General features: G+C 38.9%; 1 protein-coding gene across 1 annotated transcript; it reads right to left on the minus strand.

Moving 5' to 3' along the window:
- Positions 1-3,945: 3,945 nt before the first annotated feature.
- On the minus strand, positions 3,946-9,562 carry LOC146478515 (coadhesin-like). The gene is made up of 8 exons (XM_085112116.1): positions 9,447-9,562; positions 8,291-8,617; positions 7,900-8,180; positions 7,566-7,742; positions 6,973-7,143; positions 5,893-6,063; positions 4,909-4,943; positions 3,946-4,166 (listed from the first exon to the last, which is right to left on the minus strand). Exons 2-7 carry the CDS (start codon positions 8,578-8,580, stop codon positions 4,933-4,935), a joined length of 1,101 nt encoding a protein of 366 aa, XP_084968242.1. The 5' UTR covers positions 8,581-8,617; positions 9,447-9,562; the 3' UTR covers positions 3,946-4,166; positions 4,909-4,932.
- Between the last annotated feature and the right edge of the window lie 2,871 nt (positions 9,563-12,433).

Here is a 12,433-nt window from a genome sequence, read left to right on the forward strand (position 1 = left end):
TACAAGAAGTGGAATATTTAACGAAACAGACAAAGCGTGAAATTAAAAATTTACAAAGTATCCACTGTATTCTGACTACTAGAGTTCGTGAAAGGGTTTAAAAATGTTTATTCATGTCTTGGAAAGTAACCGATGAGAAATTGAAATTTCAGACTTTCTTTCTTGCTTACAAACTAATCCCTTTTACTTACAGCCACTGCTTTGTCTCTGGAAAAATATTGTTGAAAAAAACTTATCAAGTAAATAATTTTGAGCCACGTCCGAACGGGTTACTTTGAACGGGAACTCTAGTAGTCAGATCACAGCGTACGTATTCTTTTAATACCACGCGTTGTTTCGTTAATTAAATATTTGTTTTCGTTAAATATCTAGCAGGGGTATTTTGCAGAATGCCGAACGCTGAACCTATTGCATTTTACGCCATCTATATAAGCTAGAGTTAGACAAGGAACGATGTTATTTTGGTCTAAACACTTCTGTATCGGCTATTTAAGATTAAGCACTGTTCATACACACCGTTAGCTATCAATTAAGAGGTTCATGCTTAGCGTGCGTATATCGAGTTATGGATGCACGCAGAAAGTTTGGAGAGCACGGGAGAAGCGTAGGAGTTGCACTTGAGAGCGTAGGAGTTGTTGAACATTAAACTCGCCAGACAAAGGTTTCTACGGCTCGGAATGGCAAAAAGAAACCACGCCTGATTCAATCAACATTTCTTTGAAACTTTATTTCAACATAAAGGTAAAAGGCCACTTTAAATGTCTCCACTCAGTTAAAATTTCAACCGATCGTATCGCGTGAATGTAGAGTCTCAAGTTCCAAATAGTAGTTACACCACACAAACAGAGGGTGGCCTGCCTGTGAATTTGCACCCGTGATTTTGTTGAAACCTCGAATAAAAAGCTTTCAGTGTGGTCGGAACACCTAACATACGGGTTCATTGCTTTTGTGAAAGTAATTAGATAACCTCCTCTTCCCAAAACAAAATTAATTATAAGCACGGACAAGATGTCCACAGGACCCACCAACACTTTGTATTTTTTAAGAGGTTAAAAGCTTCAGGTTTAACCGAGTGAACTTCACCAAAGGAGGCACTGCTCTCACTTACGCCGCTTTTGACTATAATTTTGCTATTTTATTTAGCCTCATGCAGAGAACCAGTGTTCTAGATTAGGACATATTTTCGCCCAAGGGCCCAAGTTTTCAAGGCTACCATGGACGAGCTACGAACATAAAACAAAATAAAATGCGTCTCAGGTTCGTTGATGTCCACAAAAAGTAGAGAACAGCAGTACTTGATATCTGATTTTCGTAGATTTCGGAATAATCTGAAACTATCTGTAGCAAAAATGTTCTCATTTAGGCACCTATTCATAAATAACAAACATGGCAATTGCTATTTTCGTTTGTTTGTACAGTTTGCTATGAGACTGATATATACGACTAAACTATGCATATATATTAACGGCACGAATTTCGTTCAGTATTATTTTACACAAAACATTAGCGTAGTTAAGATGAAATTTTAAAACATGTTCAACAAAACACCGTGGACGAAAGCTAACTTGATAAGGATCCTTTATATGCACACGATTGAAAAGACGTTCTCACGTGCAAAGTGCGAACAACGCGACCTTGGTAACTGAACTTATGGCGGTCATCATGGAGACGCCACGTGATTTTTTTCTCGAAGTAGTTAAATTTTACTCGTTAAAACCGCATGTGCTTTTATTTTCTAGATAGAGGTTCTAGATTGAACGTGAAGTGCTGCCAATATACGATCCCGACGTTTTAGAGTGCTGGGGTAAGAATTGCAGATTTTACGAACGCTCAAAGTTGGGCTATTTTGCTCTCAAAAATGGTCAGAGGACTGGGTCGAGTTTTATGCTGAATTCCAAGTTGGGACGTTACGTTGGTACCAAACGTTTGTTTACTCTCACTCCGTTCTTGCCACCAAGATTGTAAAAAGCGAAAAGCATTTCTGGCGATTCTGAAATGAGCAGCTTCTCTCACACATCAAGCAGCAACGATAAAGAAATATTCTTTCTTTTCTTCCGCCCTGATGAGTTACAATAGCCCTTTTCACGGTTAACTCTGCTCATTTGCATTACAATGAAATCTAGTATGTATGTGAGGCCATTTCGGGCTATTTTGTAGTTTTAGCCCGAAATTGCCTCGCATCCACGTTGGATAACATTGTAATGCAAATGAGGAAAATCAACCGTGAAAAGGGCTATTCTTGGCACCAACATGAGGTAAGCGGGTATTGTCTGTGGCATTTTGGCTGCCCGATTCGAATATCATCTTTAAGGGCAAAATAGCCCAACTTTTAGCACTCACAAAATCGGCAATTTTTACTCCAGCAATCTCGAACTTTGAAATCAAGTGTTTTAAGGGGTAAATTTTATAACTACCAAAAAAATTGCGCTTCATAGGCACTTTAAAGTCGACAGGTCGTGCTATTTATGTATTTACGCATTTTTTAAAGATTACGCACGAACAGCGGCGGCTGATTCCGACAGTATACGAAATATAGGTCGGATTGCACGTGACGCGGCGGCCATGTTGGTGGCTAGGAACAAAATCACCATCATATAAATATAATTCTGTCATCCCCCAACATCCCTACAAATTTTTAGCGCAATCGACTGTAGAAATTTAAAGATGTGAAGGTTTATAATTTACGAGAAAACACCTTTGGCATGGGTCCAGCCCTGTGCTATATATTAAGGTAAAGTAAACTTATCTTCATGTTTTACTGGGTGATCTGAAAAATACAACATGTTCATAGCCAGTTCCAAAATTGGTTTGTTCGCTTCATCGTAAGTCTGTTTACTAAATAAAAAGGAAGTAATGGCTGCCCGAAATAACCATAAACGCAAAAGTGCTAAAAAGACAGTGCAGCACTTCGATTATGCCGTTTACATAGCAACGATTTGCGTGGAGAAGATCATGGACTGAACACAGAGTGAAAAATCCAATATGGCCGTTATTCCAAAACTGATGCTCACTTAACTTTCCAGAACTGATTCATTGCGTTGTAATCGGAGAGCGAAACTGTTGACGAGTATATCAGTGGTTTGCATTTGACATCATGTTGGCCATGTTGGTGGACAGGAACAATAAGATTCTTTCTCCTCTGGGAGTTAACTGCCATTTTTATGCAAACTATGTGAGCAAATTTTCTTTTGTTTTGTTCACCAACATGGCGGCAATGTAAACCACCTTCTAGCTTGTATTGTATTCTATTCCATTCTATTCTATTTTAGTATAAATCTACTAGCGTTCTATAACGAATGCCGTTCTCTGATTGGCTACGCTACCCGCTATCTATTCTGTGATAGATAGTGAGTAGCGGTTGTCAACAATATTCAGCGCGCTTCTTCGCGTTTTCGAAGTGTCTGTGAGGAGGATTTGGATAATTTACTTGTTAAGTTTTGAACGATTAGTAGCTTTCTACTAAAACAATTAGATTATTTGCTCTCGATTTCTATCGCGTGATAACTGATTCGGGCTGCGCCCTCATCAGCTATCACGCGATAGAAATCTCGAGCTCATTATCTAATTGTTAATTATTGTACGGTATTGTATTGCTCTTTCTCTGCTCACGCATTGTTTGAGTATCGTTGATCAACAAGTGAGAACGGTCCATTCCACCTTATTCGTTTGCTGGAATACAGTGGGCCATTGGGATCCATAATCGGGAACGGAGGTGTTAAATTAAGCATGGGCTTCAAGCGAACCTTTGTGTTCGTTTACCACTCTTACGTCATAAACCTGCACGTAATGAGCAAGAAAATTAACAACTGGGATAACAAATAATAAGTCATAAAATATTTCTTCAGGACTTTATAAACTAAATTTTGGAGGGCCGCGGGAATGAGTAACAGCGAAATGGCGGTAACTGATCAGACAGATACAACAAGAATCACCACAGTAAGCAACGAGTTTTCATATTCCTTTATTTCTTCCCACATCAGCAAGCAAGCGAAAAATCTTCAACCTTATAGAGTAGGCTTCCACATTTTGCCTCCATTTTTGAAAATCCCGCACGATTAGACCTGTTCCTTACATCTAGTTGCTAACTTCTAAATTCCCAAACTGTGATTGAGTGGTAATACAATCTGATCCCCATGTGTTGTCAGGCTGTCCTCGATACCGCTGACCTGCAAGAAAAATAATTTTGGATTAAAACTATTCAATCCTTGATAAACAAGCGTGTGAATAGTTGAAAGACTTAATCTTTGGAAACAGTAAATTTTCCACAACACAAGTTTTTCCAAGTGCTGGAGAGGTCTTCACCCAACTCCCGGTCTATACAATTAACTAAAAACAAATGAGCCTATAACGTCTTCACCGCTTCTAACATTCCAAGATTACCTAAAAACACTCGAAGACGGTGGACATAAGCCGTTATTCGTATTATTTCAAAATTTTTGTTCGCTTTCACAAAATTCAGTTTCACTTATTGAAAAGTTGGAAAACCTCCAAAAAGGACGCTTCAATTTGTAGACAAATATTCTTCATGAAAATATATCATGTGCCACATGGTAAGGAAAAAAATTTAATAAAGCCTAGTATTTTTTAGTGTTGTAATCTTAACGCTCACCGTTTTAAATTTTGTGTTTTGCATTAAGCTTTCTTTTAAAATCGGAATTGTTCGCCATACATCAATCTCCCTGTGGCTCAATGTAGAAACAGCGTTTGTTCCATATTAAACTTTCTTTTTATACACGATGGAGTGTTGAGAGTGGGTTTAAATTGACGCGAACCAATCACGGTTGCAGTAAATTAAGCAAAACCAAAGCAAACGCGGAATTATTTTCGAAACTCAGTTTAAACCGCTCTATAACGCAATAAATGCTTTACAACACTGAGTTCAATATAAACAAAGTTTCGAACTCGTACCTGTTTTTTTCGTGACAACCGTAGCTACTTCGGTTCTGACGAGATAATTAGAAAAGAGATGAAGATTAGAGATGCTAATACGAAAAAAATCTCAAACGTCCACTGTTTTATTCGTGTTTACTAGCTATAAAGAGCTAGAAGTGTGAGATAAGTCAACCTTCTCGCTGCTAAATAGTTCTTGGCAGTTTTATAGGCACTGAATAGACACCGGAAAGACCACAGAAACTGGTAAGACCAGGCTTTTCAGAGAAAGTTGTTTTATCAACAGCCTATTTTGCCACATAAAAGGAAATGTTAAAGATTCCCCGACTAACGAAGAGTATTAAAACGGATTTCAGAAATCTAACAAAGAACTCAAGACAGCCACAATTAGTTGCAAAAGTGTTGATACATTCTTACGCACACGTGCAATATTTCGCGTCCCTCGCCCAGTCACTGTCTCCACCCCCTCCCCCCATGAATGTTGTCTCGCTAATCGCACCCAGTGCAAAAGATTTTGCGATTACGTTGAATGGGGAGGGTGGGGATTTTTTTGTCTTACATTATGACTTGGGTCAATATTTACTATTTAGGATTGGCATTTGGCGAAAGTCTCTCATCAATTTTACAACTAATTGTCGCATAACAAGGCTGAAGAAAATGTCCTTGTGTTCTGACAACTCGTTGCGCGATAAGTGATAGCGCTTCACGAGTTAATGAAAAATAAGCTGCAATACAGCGAAAAATCTTTTAATAAGAGAGAAGCACATTTCAATATTTCGAAAACGTTGCCTCTGTAAATATGGTTGCCATTGAAACGTCAAGTTCCGTCGGTGAACAATCCACATCCAGCCAGTTTCCATCCAAATAAAGTTTTGGGGAAAATCACAAGTGGTCTCCACATCTTCGGGTGTTCTGTGACGGGGATAACATACGTGCCCAGCTATCTACCTACATGCATAAAAAAAGACTTTATTTTAGATAATACATGTTTGAAATCCATACTTTTGCATGATTGGATTTTGCACTTTTTCTTTTGCTTAGTTTTTCCCTTGCAGTTCTTTCCTCCTCCTGAAGGCGGCGGGTTGTTGCATTTACGGGTTCGAGTTTTCCTTCCTTTGCCACATGTCTTGTTGCAATTGGTCCAGCTAGTCCAATTACTCCAGCCACCGTTCACTATTGATGGATAAATTAAAGAGAACAGATGGGCGTTAAATCAAGAAAACTAGAAGTCAATCACCAGTCTATCCGCTAGATAACCACAGGGAACCCAACGGATGGATATCTCTTCGGAAAGCAGAAAATTGGATTCGTTTGTAAGGTAAAACTAAAGTTAATTGCCTCAGAAATCGGATTTAATTATCAAATAGAAATGAAGTTTATTTGGAAAAATGTCAGCTCAAAATTTCGAAACGCTAGAAAACTAATTCTTTTCGCTTTCGGAGGAAAAAATGTGTTGTTAAAAATGCGAAGAAGGGTCAGCAAATTTGCAAAATTGCAAAATTTGATCTGAAAACAGATCAAATTAATATGTCATTAAAAAGGAACCAAAATGATCTGGTAACACAGGTATTTTACATTTTGTTTAAGTATCTAACATAAATCATCTCGTCAGGCGCCTGCAATCCAATCAATAAGTCAGTCAGTGAGTCAATTAGTCAGTCACTCTGTTCGTTACGATATACCAAGACTTTCAATAACTTTGTGCCAGCACGAATTGCATCTATCATGATTAAATTTTGGCCCAATCAAACACCTTTTAAGTAAACATCTTTTAGGTAAACATCTTTGAGTAAAATATACCATCACATTTATTCCGCTGCGCGCATGTCACACATTGACATTCTTATCCTAGCAGTATGCAGGATGTTTGTACCATGAGCCTAGTTTAATGGCCTTAGCTCCCACGAGTCTCCTGTAGCTCAGTGGTAGAGCATCCGAACTAGTAATCAGAAGGTCTTAGGCTCGACTCCTGATAGGAGCACTTGGATTTCCTTTTTCCGAGTTTGTCTGTCACTAACATCAATACGTCATTTTCATCTTTTAAGTTATATCTCAAACGCTATGATTTTCTAGTTTACCAACCTTTACACTCGCCGGCCTCACATCCTTTCGTTTCCTTGGCGTTCCCAGAACACCCCGCGCCGCCATTTGCCGGAGGGGGATTGGTGCAGGTTCTTGAGCGTTCCTGGACACCACTTCCACACGTTACACTGCACTCGCTCCAGTCTCCAAAATCACTCCATCCACCGTCAACTGAAGAAACGAGCGTTAATTAAAGTAAAGGAAATTCAAATCAATCAGTATATTCGAATCCATCGATTAATTAGTCAGTCAACCAACAGAGATCTTGCAACATGAAGGAATGAACTGCCACCTGGAAACTAACTGTTAATCCCTCCAAACGAAAACTATTATGCTGTTTCGAAAGTGGAATCGCTCTAGCTCTAGATCTGTACTATTGAGACAAAAAGCTTGAGTTCATGAAGGACCAAGAGATTCTCGGATGTGTACATCGATTGTAGACTCCTATGGCCTAATCATCTTTCCGTCAGTTGCTCTCTCATTACTCAGACGGAGAAGAGCGAGCCAGGATAAGCATAAAGTGGTAAAAAATAAACGAAGAAAGTACCAATTATTGGCTACTCCGGCGGGAAAGAGGAAAGTCTTTTACTGACCTGGACAAGGACCTTTATTACACTGCTGTGTTTCTTTGTTGGATCCTGAACATTGTGCACCGCCATAAGCCGGAGGAGGATTGGTGCAAGTGCGCGTGCGCACTTGATTTCCAGGACCACAGGACGTGCTGCACTCTCCCCAGGCTCCATATGCACTCCATCCGCCATTTACTGCAGCTGAAGCAGAGAAATGTCAGTGAACTGGTAATGTTATTGAACAGTGCCATTGACCTTTTTAAATTAAATTGTTAACTATTTCACTGATATCTAGTTTTCTTTATCTTCTATATATAGTTGTCAGTTTTAATTCGTCGAATCAAGGAAAAACTATTACCAGTTTTCATCTTGCAGCATTTGAACTCTTCAAGGCAATATAGATGATTACAAGAACTCTTGTAAAATCCAGCCATATAATAACCATCCCGTTTGCATTCACTCCAGCCTTTGTTGTCAAACGAACCCCAGACATTTTCGTTGTAACAATCCTCATAAGCATCTGGATGGTTCTGCGGGCGGCAGCACTTTGCTTCTTCAATCTGATACAGGTGCGTAGCCCCACTTATTCTGATGCCGTTCAAATAGTAACCAGTTGGACAGAGTGCCCAGACATTAGACCTGAAAAAAAAAAATCGAATCGTGCTGGAAGAATGTCAAAACTTAGAAAAAATCCGAAATATTCTATCCGGTGTAGTGTGAACATAACTTAGGGCATTCAGTTTCCTCACCCATCCAAAGTCAGTTGCCAGTTTTGATTTCGGCAGGTTGCAGGTTGGTTGGTATAGCCCTGCCCCGCCTGACAGCATTTTCCTTCTTCAAGACGATAGATTTCATCATTCCCCTTTCTGTCACTTCTATAAAGTCCTTTAAGGTACACAGTGTTGGAACTGGGGCATGTAGACCAACCAGGTTTGTCCAGACTGCTCCACCAGTTGGCTGAATTGCAGATTAAAGCCGAGCTTATGTGAAGCGACACCAGCGCATTGATCATAAGTTGAATGGCGACGGAAATCCGCATCTTTAACCTTCACAATCGGGAGTGCCAAATTTTATGACTTAAATTCAAAAAAAAAAAATCTGGTTAAACGTTGACAAACAAAATGTACGACAGGGAATGCAGTACTGTTACATTAATTTTAGAATTATTTCAGACCGATCAGAAACCCAGCTCTGCTAGTATTAGAAGATAACATAATTCAGCCGTCCCAGGGGCTGTAAGTTATCAGATGAGTAAACTATATTTCTCTCCTGTTTTTTTATTTGAGTGGTCGCATTCAGATAGAAGGAATTTCTGCATCTAACGTTTAGGCTTGATTTTAACTGCCTGACTGCATCCCTTCAAATTTTACTTAAAAGTACCGATCAAAGGCGCTAAAACCAGCTTTTACCTAATGAAGCGGTTATTGTGTTGAGTAAGGTTAAGTAGCTCAGTTCTACCTTTCAAGTCTGTTGACGAAATCCTAAGCTGAGTACAATATGACAATTCAATGGGAAAGTGCGACCTGCCTAACAAAATGTTCCAGGGCCTTCCGTTTTTCGACTTGAACGACGCACAAGGCGGAAAACAGTTCCGCTCCAGATGGATAATGCGTTCTCTAGTGTAAAAACGGCCGTGAGAATTGCTAACAAACTAAGTAATTATTGGATGCTGTAGTGAATTATTTTATGGCATTCTTACTTAGGGCCGAGACAAAACATCGCCAATTATTTTGTTTGCCCTTATAGAAAAACCTTAGATCAGAATTGTCCGTTTTGACAAATAAATTGTAACTGTACCTTTCAAACGAAACAAAAGCCAAATAGAATAATGCTTTTATCGCAAATTCCCGAACACGAAGATGACAATACAGACTGAGTATAGAAGAAGTTATCTACAGGACTTACCAAAGTGTGGCTCTTCCACTTGTTCGACTGCGTATGACCTTGTACCCCAACGTTTGAATCATTTTATTTGATAATTTTACCCTCACGCGCGGCCAGTTGTTTTAATTAGGGGATATTTCCGCCCTAGAATCATGTTTTCATGGAAACCATGGAAGAACTAAGAACGTTAACTAGACCAATGCAAGTAAAATAGGTCTTCGGTTGAGTATCTTGCATACAAGTAAAGAAAAACTGTGCTAAATCTTTTCTCATAGCTTTTTGGGATAATTTGAAGTTATCGGCGATGGCAATGGTGTCATTAAATTCATTCATACATAAATGGAAAATGCAATAATTGCTTCAACAAATTGTTTATTACAGTCTCCATAGAGAGTAGGCGTATACCACCAACCATGCACATTAACTAGGTTCATTTCACTCAGCACATTTACAGGAAGTCGAATATTTAACAAAACAGACAAAGCGTGAAATCAAAAATTTACAAAGTATCCACTGTATTCTGACTACTAGAGTTCGTGAAAGGGTTTAGAAATGCTAATTCATCTCTTGGAAAGTAACCGATGAGAAATTGAAATTCCAGGCTGCCTTCCCTGCTGTATCTGTAAGTTTTATCTGTAGCGCTGGTTATTCACAATCAATTCTACTTTAGGACCAGCCAATTATGATCCAGTTACGTAAAACTGCTTATTAAAATAGTCTCGTTCGAAGTAACTGGTTCGGACGTGACTCGAATTTATTTATTTTCATAAGTTATTATTAGTCCTAGATAGTGATAAAAGCAGCCGAGTGCTTTTAATAATGTTTGGAAAGTCTCAGTGAAACCTTGACGTGCATGAGCTCGAGTTGTTGATATTTTTTTCAGACTAAACAATCGTGCGTGATTAGAAACAAGGCAATACGGGAAATAAATTTTTTGGCAACCAAACGTCACTTTTTAATGTTTTACTGAAGGGACAGAAATCAAAATGCATTATTTGCTCAGTTTTTCACGACTCTTCTGCCTGCATACACTGTGTATATACTAAATACGGCGTTTTGTAGAATTTAGTTATTTCGATCATAGAAATTAAGCATTACAAACTGACGTTGCTTGCGTCTCGTTAGCCGGAGGGCGCGGCAAACTTATCCCTTTTACTTACAGCCACTGTTTTGTTCCTGAAAAAATATTGTTGAAAATAACTAAAATAACAAATAAATAAATTTGAGCCACGTCCGAACGGGTTACTTTGAACGGAAACTCTAGTAATCAGGACACAGCGTACGTATTCTTTTAATACCACGCGTTGTTTCGTTAATTAAATATTTGTTTTCGTTAAATATCCAGCAGGGGTATTTTGCAGCTGAATACCGAACGCTGAACCTATTGCATTTTACGCCATCTATATAAGCTAGAGTTAGGCAACGAATAATTTTATTTTGGTCTTAGCACTTCTGTACACTATTTAAGATTAAGCGCTGTTTATACACACCGTTAGCTTTCAGTTAAGAATTTGGTGTGTATCGAGGTATGGTTGCACGCGGGAACGTGAGAAGCGTAGGAGTTGCTAGAGGCGTAGGCGAGAGCAACTCTAGCTGTTTACAAACTCGCCACAATGGTATGGTCTGAACGAGAAAGTTTCGTCCGAAATTGTCAATGAAAATTTGCATCTTTGAATTCGTCTTTACAAACTAAAAGTGAGCGACGGAAACCCGACTTTGTCTGCAAGTTGTAAATGTCATTTTATGGACGCACGGCCGTGCGTATGTTGAGAAATGTACCATGATGACGCCAATAGGAATTAGATAGGGAAGCACGTGCACTGTGTTATAATTGTTGTTATGCCGGAAATTTCAAATTATAGGACTTCTAGGGAATTCGGCGTTAGGGGGTTCTGCGTTCAGCAAAATACCCCTGCCGTGAAGTATCAGTTGTTTTCGACCTACTGTAGATGTGCCGAGTGAAATGAACCTGGTTAAGGTGCATAGTTTGTGGTATACTCCCAATCTCTTTGGAAACTTTTTGAAAACAAACCAAAACAGCAATTATCACATTTTCTATTTATGCATGAATGCATTTAATGAGACCATTGCCATCGCCGATAACAGGTTTTTTTCTACCCATGTCTGGCAAGCTTTTTTTAAACTCTGGGGAGAAGCACTTGTCGGCTGCGGAGAGGAACCGAGACCTGCATGAAATAAAATCTTCGAGACTAGTAGAAGAGACAGAAGGCACTTGGATCTAGCGAAGACTTAAATATGTAGCCAAATGTTACATTACAATGCAGTTCTATTTTATGACAAAAAAAGGTCGATACCCCAGAACTTCTAATTACATAGCATAACCATTTCCAGAGTTCTATCAATTTCGATCTATCGGGATAAGAATGATAAAAAGCTTTGCAAAATTAGTCACCTTGAAAACAAAGGTGGTAGATAACAGTTTGACTAAAGGTTAGCCGGCACAGGTTGCAATTATACTTCTGCAAAGCTTATAACAATGATCCTGAAACAAACCAATTGTCTGAAAAAGTTTCAGGACAGGATTACGGTTTACGGTTTACGTACCGATCTTAACTGGGGGGGATTTGCTTCCTACGTTAGCTTTTCTACTATAACAGCTAAAGCGAATCAAACTAAATAATTATGCTTTTCTTCCCTCACAGTGCATTCCGAAAATTACCTAACCGGCTTATTTTAAAGTGCCCCTAACCCTTCAATTTGTTTTCTTTTGGTGGATTTCCATATCTTTCAAGAACTCATTTTCGAAAAAATTTTTGAGAAATATTGAATCCTTTTTTTTTTACGAGCGCTAGAAGTGAAGGCAGTCTTGTCGATATTTTCACCTATCGTTCGCATTAGTCCCCCACTCGGCCAAATATGGAGCGTGACGTAAGAAAAGGACATCGTGCAAAAATATCCGAAGATTCGCGGTAATGCTTCAATTGTAAACAGAGAAAATGGTTGGAAAATGTGTGGTTTTTGGATGCAGCAGCTCTCGAAATGTAGAG

The sequence above is a fragment of the Pavona decussata genome, unplaced genomic scaffold (assembly GCF_977016875.1).
Source record: "Pavona decussata unplaced genomic scaffold, jaPavDecu1.1 SCAFFOLD_64, whole genome shotgun sequence".
In the NCBI taxonomy this organism is placed as follows: Eukaryota; Metazoa; Cnidaria; class Anthozoa; order Scleractinia; family Agariciidae; genus Pavona; species Pavona decussata.

Bases quoted from the DNA above. Each gene is read 5' to 3' on its own strand.
- LOC146478515 (XM_085112116.1), bottom strand. From the start codon at position 8,580: ATGCGGATTTCCGTCGCCATTCAACTTATGATCAATGCGCTGGTGTCG. The intron at 8,181-8,290 runs GTGAGGAAACTG...TTTTTTTTTCAG, and splicing joins TGGCAACTGACTTTGGATGG to GTCTAATGTCTGGGCACTCT. The intron at 7,144-7,565 runs GTCAGTAAAAGA...TCGTTTCTTCAG, and splicing joins TAATAAAGGTCCTTGTCCAG to TTGACGGTGGATGGAGTGAT.